At 39.4% G+C, this 9,561-nt stretch overlaps 1 protein-coding gene across 1 annotated transcript; it reads left to right on the top strand.

The window, feature by feature from the left end:
* Nucleotides 1-2,446: 2,446 nt before the first annotated feature.
* On the top strand, nucleotides 2,447-3,473 carry LOC148843034 (VQ motif-containing protein 11-like). Its single transcript, XM_088957210.1, has one exon. The coding sequence runs from the start codon at nucleotides 2,792-2,794 to the stop codon at nucleotides 3,401-3,403; it is 612 nt and encodes a 203-aa protein (XP_088813336.1). The 5' UTR covers nucleotides 2,447-2,791; the 3' UTR covers nucleotides 3,404-3,473.
* The last annotated feature ends 6,088 nt before the right edge of the window (nucleotides 3,474-9,561 follow it).

Genomic DNA, 9,561 nt, shown 5'->3' with positions numbered 1-9,561 from the left:
CCAACTACGCCAAAAAACTGCAAAAAACGCATCATCTCTAACTACCATTCAGTACACCGAAGAACTGCCAACTGCAAACTATCTTCCAAAGAATGCCAGAGAACTGTAACGTCCAACCACAATGCCGGAGAACGGAATGTCCATACACAACGCCCGAAAACTGTAACTGCTATCCGGAAAGCCGAATAATTGAAACTACCAACCAGGATGTTGGAGCACATCATAGCCATCTATGACGTTGGAGAAGCTATCGTTTGAGCACTATCTCGGCCATCTAGCACTATCTTGGTCAAGTAGGATGTCAGAATGCCCGTATAAAGAAAGCAAATAAAGAAAAGCAAAGAAGATGAGAGAAACAGAGAAAGAAAGGGATGATCCTCGAAAATAATAAGGGGTGGCAACAATAGTGTACATGCATGTGAGGTCCATTAAGTTTACAAGGTAGACTCCATGCAATTATGTTGGTTTGATCCCTTGCCTCTATGCTAGAAGGTAGGGGTGTCTACGGTTTGATTAATCGAACCATGGGCATATTTTACAAATCGAACCAGTGGTACCGGTTTTTTCATTTTTCCAAATCGAAACCAAACCTGTACCACTGGTTAATCTGTATGCCAGTTTCGATTTTTGATCGGTTTGGTTCTTCTGCTTTTCAGTTTTTTATATTTATAATATATATTATATAAATATATGTATAATATTATATTATAAATAATAAAGGGTATACATATTTATATATAATATATAGAACATATGTGACATATATTAAAAATATATATAAAATATACATATAAATATATACTGATCGATTCGGTTAACCACCTATTTTTTTTGTAGGTTAATCGAAAACCGAACTGATTCTTTAATTTTCCAAAAATTCTAAACCGGAACCGAACTGATCTATTCGATTAACTGCATTTTACAATTTGGTTTTCTCATTTCGATTCCGTTTTTCATGGACACCCCGATTAGAAGGGACATCAAGCGACCATCTTAGCTATTGGGTCAATGGCGAATTATCACAAGCTAAACAAATAAAAACTTCCATTAGCATTCTGTTAATTCCCTTATGTGTATCATATGATGGCATTTTTAAATGCCTAAATTATCATTTTGGACAATTTTGCCCTTGAAATATTCGTTTTCATATTTATAGCGCATAGTAACTAAACCCAGTCCATCAAAACTATCTATCATATTCAAGAAAAAAATTTACCCAAAAGGGGTAATTTAGATATTTAGAAATGTTTGATGCCTTACTTGAGATGAAGAAGGGTAATTTCCCTCTATTTTCCATTTTACCGATGGAATGCTAAGAAACACAAAATGAAATTTAGGCAGTTAAAATAAAAACACCCCAATGACCCCATTGTATGAGGGGGTATATGGAGTCTCTCTCTCTCTAAACTCTAAAGTTGCATTTAATGTTAATTAATTTCTTAGTCTAATAGAGAATGATGGATGTTGTCCTCCACAAATGGCTTAGAATGATTGAGTGTGACATTGGGTATCTTGGGACAACCCAAGATCAAATAAAGTCATCCCAATTTCAACTTTAGACGATTTGAAAAAAGCAGAGAAAAAGCACTTAAAATGGCCCATTCCAGCCACTGATCCACCAATCAATCTCACAGGTGGAAATGGAATAGATTGCGTGTAGGAGACTTTGATTGGTGCTCATCACCTCAATGGATTGACCATAGAGTCACCATCCAAGGAAAGCTGAGCCACTAAAAGACAACCCTTTCAGATAACAATAAGTAGCGTCCTTTTGCTTGAATTAGCAAAACAAACGTTTGTAGTCTCTTAACTCATTCCTATCCTACATAATCCATTTAGCAAGTTGAGTTGGTTCAATGATGGGTGGGTCGGGTCAATAAAGGGCCAACACCAACCCATCAAACACGGGATAAAGCCATAAGATGCAGCTGCCAACCTCCTCCTGAGGACCTGAGCCAATCTGGGGCTGAATTTCAATCTTCTAATCGAATTAAACCCCAACTAACATCTGGGGTTATCATTATTCATTCATTTGTGGACTGTGGACTGTGGACTGTAGACTCCATCATTCATTTATCAATCTGTTACTAATTCTAGTGTAGAAACTGGAAAGAAAAGTGGATCGTTCCTCGTCGAGTACCAGTCAAGATTTGCCACATTATTCTGCTTTCTTTTGCCAACTGCCAACCACTATTTTTCTTTACTTGCTGGGCTCTCACAAAGGGAGAGAGAGAGAGATGGACTAAACGACGCAAAATAACAAAGACGACTCCTCAAACAAGAAACTACGAAACAGAAACCAAAAGACTCACACTGGTAACGCAACCAAGCTGCAGTTGCGGTAAGGTAAAAGCCTCTTTTTTACATGGCATTTCCCTCACGCAAGCGAAGCTGCCAGTTATGAAACAAAATTACAACAACGCACGCACAGGAAGAGGGAGAGAGAGAGAGATGGGTCTGTTGTCTCATGTCTGTCTGCTTCTCTTCTCGTTTCAGGTTTCAACTTTCAAAGCCCCCCTGACCCCGCATGAACGTAAAGCCAACTCATCAACCCTTTTAAATTTTCAACTCTATAAAAAAAAAAGAATCTAATCTGTTGTTTTTAATTGTTTTATTTTCATTAAACTATTTCATATTTATATCTCTGTGGCTCTCTCTCCTCTGCAACTCTGACATTCACACTACACGGTACCCCATAAAGTGGAAAAGAGAGAGAGAGGCGGGAAGGGAAGAAAAGAGGAGTGTGGGGAGACAAGAAGAGATAAAAACCCAGCAACCTCTCTCATCTCTCATGCTTCGAACTAGAAGAACTGAAGAAGAACCCCACATTTCAAGCCTTTCTCACTTCTTTCTCTGTTTCTGCCTTTGTTTTTCTGCTGTTATCTCTCTGTCGATCTCTTTCATGGCTGCAAACAACAGCATCAGGGCCGCCTCCGCTTCAGGGCCGGACCCAGTTTCGAGCCACACGACCTTTGTTCAAGCGGACCCATCAACCTTCCGAGCCGTCGTTCAGAAGCTAACAGGTGCAACTGACGACCCATCAATGGAAAAGCTCCCTGTAACTGTTCCGGCGCGTCAGGCAGCCAAAAGCTCGGTAGGCGAGATGGGTCCCCGTAAGACGGCGTTTAAGCTTCACGAGAGGAGACAGAGCATGAGAAAACTCGAGATCAAGCTTGGCGGCATCGCTGCTCGACAGGTGCTCGTCTCTCCCGTTTCGCCTCTCGATTTGTTCTCTCGGGGAAGTCCCAGGACGCCACGGTTGCCATTGGAGGAGGAAGAGAGAGCCATTGCAGAGAAGGGTTTCTATTTGCACCCATCGCCTCTTAATACACCCAGAATTGCTGAACCAGAGCTACTGCCATTGTTTCCTTTGCATTCACCAAGAGAATCTAGTTCTTCTTGAATTTCTACTTTCTATCCATTAAAAATGATATAATTACAGTAGTTTCATAGTTTCTTTATGGAGCTTCCAATTCATTTTCTGCGCCTTTCATTTCACTGCTTTAATTTTGTTTTTTCTAACTCTCCATCGACCATCGTCGCTCTGTGTTAACATTCTAATCCTCCCGACGCCGTTGGATTCGCTGACTGTGGCGTCACTAAGAATCTTCTGAACCATTCAAGTGGCAAGCATCAATCTGCACATCCATCATGTGCAGAACAGTACTTGAACCGTCTCTATCTCAGATGGTGTCTCATTGATTGACTGATTAGACAGATCCAACCGTTGGAGTAAATGTCAAAAGCTTCAACGGCTGAAATAACAGTATATGCTTTGGATGGTTCAGATCTCCTGGTTGGTGCGATAATGGATTTTTTGATTTTGCGTTTCACTTATCCGAGCGGCACGTGTCAAACGAGGGACAGAGAAAAACAAAAGAGTCTTCGGAGTGTTGAAATGAGGTGGACGTTGACTTTGGTAATTTCGGTTTTTGTCTTTTCTCGGGAAAAAAAGTTAAAAGCTGGGGGCATTTATTGTCTCACACGTTTCGTGTGAACATTTTATTTATTTAATTTACTGGACGGCCGTCTGGAGCATTTCCCTAGGTGGGAAAAAACATATATTAAGAGGCAAAAAAAACTCCAAAAGGAACCATCAGTTCTTAGCTGCTTTTAAGGTCCAGTCGCCCAGGCTCGTAGTCTAGACGGATGGCTAGGGACTAGGCCAACTGGCCATCATTTTCTACTTTCAAATGATTCCCAACAGGGATATAGGCAGTCGGTGTCTGGTACAGGTGTATACGGCCAATTTAGTGTAAAATATCTTCCACCGTCAATTTGGAATCTAGCTATTGTCATACTTCCCATCTGATACCAATCCATTGGCGAAGAATTTATCTGATTCGGTGGTATCCCGTGATTGAAGGATTTGGGGCCCAACCCAATGTTTTGTATACATGATGAGGCTAAATGGGCTCAGACCTCAACAAGAATTCTTGCCAAGTCATTTGGGAATTGGGCCAATAAATAAACTTACAATATGGTCTAACATTGGGACCACTGTTTTTTTTCCCCCAAATTTTGGAAAGTTAAGAAAAAGGAAAAAAAGCCCTTGACTTTCCCCCAATTTTGGATAAGTGCTAAGTAGGGCATTTCACTTTTATACTCAAAAAATATTTTTAAATGACAAAAATGACACTTGCCGATTTGATAATTGGCATCATCTCGATTAATTTTCAAGGGACAAAAAAAAAAACCCTAATATAAGTTAATTAGCCCATTAAAACTCCCTTTCACCCTTCCTCACTGTGATTTTTTTTATCCAAATAATGAAGCAAATTGATCTGGTTGGTTATAAATGAAGGGTAGTGATGAAGGAAGATTTGGCCCGAACTCTCTATTACGTGACACATGGCAGAAACAACAGCTCGGTAAAAGGGGTCAAGCCTAGGCGAGAACAAGGAGGCACTAGCGGACTGAGCTCCCTACCGGGGGCCCGAACTGACCCACCTTGTAACAGCTCGGGATACACTTCACCGAACTGCCACCTTGTAACAGTTCGGGACACACTTCACCGAACTGACCCACCTTGTAACAGCTCGAGATACACTTCGCCGAACTGACCCACCTTGTAACAGCTCGGGATACACTTCGCCGAACTGACCCACCTTGTAACAGCTCGGGATACACTTCGCCGAACTGGCCTGCCCTATAGATACCTCCGAGCTCAAGACCGCCTTGCTCAGCACTTCGCATCACTTGGCACCAAAACCAAACAAGTCGTACCACGCCTGACACAAAGGAAGTTCGTGCCCAAGGGCGCCGCGCCTGACTGACTTGGGAGCTGACGTTTGGCGGTAGCACCCTAAACGGCCACCTGCCACCGCCAATGACACCGCCATCTCCAGTTAGATGATGGTTAGGCAGTGACGGTTCTGTCTCAGCAGAAAGGACGACGACCGAATTGACAAGCATAAGGGTAATCATACTTGACCTGACAAGGGCCCCAGGACGAGTGCATGAAGTGACTATAAGAGCCACCTGCCCCCCGACAACGGAGGTATGCAAACTTTGCGTTATCTGGTATTACCTTGCTTTTGAAGGATTCTAAGCTTCGGAGCCTCTACACCGGGTTCCCCTCGGAGCTTCTCCATCTCATCCGTTTCAGGTTATCTACTACCCCGTTCGGAAGCAAGACAGCGAACAGCTAAGACCGGCCGGATCGCGCTCCATCAGATAATAAACAATGGATGATGGTTAAAGTAATAATTTTGTCATTTAATGATTCCTTGAGGGTATCTAAAAGTCTGGGAGTGAAGTTAATGGAGGTTTGATGTATTTTTCCTAAAAACTGTATTGCAGTTTTATTATGACTAATGGCAATGTAATCTGCTTAGCCGAGTGGCCCTTATTTTAAATAAGAATTATTAATCAGGGGATCCTTAAGGGAGCCGCCCATGAGAGTGCCTCTAGCGAATTCCGACAATCCCTCCCGGGCTGGCTGGCTGACCACTTCCCCTGCTTTTCAACGGCTTTCTTCCATTCCGGCAGCCTCTAATGCCCGCCATCGCGATCTCCGCAATATTGATTTCTCATGTACGACCAACCCCTCTTCCCTATAAAGTATCGGATGCAAATCCAACAGGACGCTAGCATTCCATTCGAGTCCTTATGGTTCATTTGTGTTACAAATTGAAGGAATTAAAAGAGCCAGTGATAAACCAAAATGGACTTGAGTTAAAGTAATAAAAAACAATTTATGCATTCTTAATTTTAACAATGCAAGCGATGGGGCCCAGTATTTCAATGTTTGGCATTGGCAATCAAACCTAATATTTATACTATTATAAAGCAATGCATGCATAGTTGGTACATGTCATAAAAGTTATATTCGATCTACAATGTCAATTTATATCTTTACCACATGTGGTGGGTAGCAGTGTCAATTATACTGAATTTGGTCCAATATGAGTCAATTATAAATGGATAAGGTTTAATCCAATTAATATTTTAGACTGGTCTAATTCAATGTCTGGACCATCCGGTCTATTTAAATTCATTTTAATTTAAATTGATTCCAATCCAAACCTAACCTGGTCCATTGACACCTAAATACTTATCTTTTATTGATGAATCAGATATCAACTCAATCCATCTCAATCTAATATAAACTCATTATAGATGGACCATGTCCAATCCAATAAACACTTTGGACCATTAAGTCTAGACTAGTCTAATTCAATATGTCTTATTGGTCCGTTCAATCCATCCAAATTAATTTTGGTCAAACCCAAAACGAGTCCATTGACACCCCCTACAGGTGTGTGTGTGAGGAGCCAATGCAAATTCCTAAAGGCTGCATTTGGCAATGATGCAAATAAGTGTGCAAATATGTAGAGTGTAAAATGTTCATATAAATTGCAAAGTTGTGTTAATTTTGCATTGACAAATTTGCGTTCTTACCAAACAGACTTAACTATAATGTATGCAAACATGAATTTTAATAAAGCATATACTTTTTTTTTTATCAAAAGACCACTTGAATGCAAATTTACTTCTTTTTATTGATGTACTTCTACATCTTATTATCAATGTAAATATGCATTGGTCTGCCATTTATCAATGCATAAATATAATATTGCCAAACACAGGCAAAAATAAAACATAGTGCAAATTTACCCTGAACCGGGATTTACACTCCATTTACATTGTTTCCAAATGCAGCCTAAGTGTTCCTTGTCGAGACAGAAAACTCACCAGCCCAGGGCTCCTGACCGGCTATTTACAGTATTGGCAATGCCATTGCAATCGTTTACAACCAATGGAGGAGGATGCATTGTTTCCAATCTAGCTAGATGTCTCACGTAAATTCAGTCCAAACAGATGGCCCATTTTGACAAAAAAAAAAAAAACAAAAAACAAAAATGGTCAAAAACCGTTGTCTAAGTTGATGGTTCAACCCCTAGATCAGCGATTCAACCCGGGAACCAGGCCCAGAACGGTTCCTTGTTGAGTCCGGTTTTAAAACCTTAATTTTGAGTATAGGCATATTAAATTGTTCTTCTTTGTAAATGAACTATTAATTTCACATCAGTCCAACTTCTCTCTCTTTGGAATTTTGTCATTTTTCTTATTGTTGGATAAAAATTGTAAAAATGTCACTGTAAATAGGTTTTTCAATGGATCGGGTCCAATTTGGGAAAGGTTGTACAAGTTTTGAACCGATTATTATTCAGTTTCATGATAGATCCAGAACTGTCCCAATTATAAATTCGGACAGTCGGGTCTGACCCGATTAGACCTGATGGTTATACTTGAGATCTGTATTTACCTATGACATTAACAACTTAAAACTTTATTTTTGATAATAAAATCTTTAAAAGAATTGTTTATATGTTGACAAACAAGTATTTTTAACCAAAATTATCTTATATACTATTCATGAAATTTACGTTTTGGACATAAAATATAACAAAAGTTACAATAAAATGAGAAGGCATTTATATATTATTAACTATATAATCCATTAGGAACAACAAAAACTGGTCTAATGGGGGCAAAACCGTATAACCACAACTAATATAATTGGTTCAGTTTGCTGGGTAGACCGGCCAGACCCATCGATAGCCTTAACTATAAAGCAATAATTGGGACTATCAAATATGTCCTATCATTAACTTGAGTGTCAGTGTGCTCCTTCCAAAGGAATCACCTCAGGGTCTCTGACTGTTCTTGCTTGAAGGTCTAAGGATGCAATTCAGCTTGTCCAACTCACCAGTATTCATCTGCATTTCGACCACCTCACCTCGGACAACATCAGTTGCATCAATGCTTCTCTCAAAACAGAATCGGTGGAAGTATTTGCACTCAATCGAAACCTACATCCTTTTACAATTTCCTATCTTGTCATGCTCCATTCTTCCACTCTATCTACACACAACTTGCACAAAAACAGTTCTTCTAGTTGATTTAGTCATTTAGATTCTGGTATTTAGTGAACATCTGCAGACTATCTCAATTGATTTTTCTTTTTCATCATCTGTTGGGCTGCTTTTGATTTTCTACAGCTGTATGCTTTAGCTTTTTCCTTGTTTTGTGAATCATCAATCCAGCGAAAATTGTACATTCTTAACAACTCTCTATTACATATTTTACATATATTATAAGATTACAAGACATAAGATGGCTCTTGAATTACAGGTTGAATGGTAAGGAATATCAAAATAGAATAATTGATTCCATGGAATGCTGCCAAACAATCCATGACCAATCAAGGAACAACCATAGAATAGAAATGAAACAATTGAACAACAGAAACAAGATTTACTTTGAAGAATTGGGATATAGAGTTGATTGTCTCTGTAAATCCTGACAAAGCCAACTAACTCTTCAGTTCTAAACTAGACTGGTCCAATTATAAACAATCATATATTATCCCATTGATCAAGACCCATGTTCTTTTTTCAGATTTACGTGGGGATCAGGGAAGGTTTATTTTCTTGGGTATCATTTGCCCAGATAAATTAACTTTTCCATTTAGGTAAAAGTTGCCAACACTTGGATGGGACAAAAATGCCCCTTTTGATAATGGAATTTTTATATCTAAAATGGTCATTATTTTATTTACCCAGGAAATAAAAGAATATGGGTAAATGCTTTACCAGGTAAGTAACTTACCGAAAAAGCGAACAGAGCCTTAAGAGGAAAAGGAGAAGAGGCTAGGGGTGTCAATGGACCGGTTTTGGGTTGGACTCCTTCCAAATCAAAATCAATTTGGACAGATTGGACGGACTAATGAGACATTGAATTGGACCAGTCCAGACTTAATGGTCCAAAGAATTTATTGGATTGGATTGGACCTAGTCCATCGATAATGAATTTATATTGGATTGGGTTGGATTGAGCCAATATTTGGTCCATTGATAGAAGATAAGAATACAGGTGTCAATGGACCAGGTTTGAGTTGGAACCTATGTAAATTAAAACGAATTTGAACAGATTGGACAATCTAAACATTGAATTGGACCGATCCAAAATAGTCCAAAATATTCATTGGACTGGATTGGATGACCAGGTCCATTTGTAATGTAATCACATTGAACTGGATCGAATTGAACCAAA

This window comes from Nelumbo lutea, chromosome 8, assembly GCF_056320005.1.
Source record: "Nelumbo lutea isolate HS-2025 chromosome 8, American lotus-T2T, whole genome shotgun sequence".
NCBI classification, from domain to species: domain Eukaryota; kingdom Viridiplantae; phylum Streptophyta; class Magnoliopsida; order Proteales; family Nelumbonaceae; genus Nelumbo; species Nelumbo lutea.
This window is presented reverse-complemented; position numbering and strand designations above follow the sequence as displayed.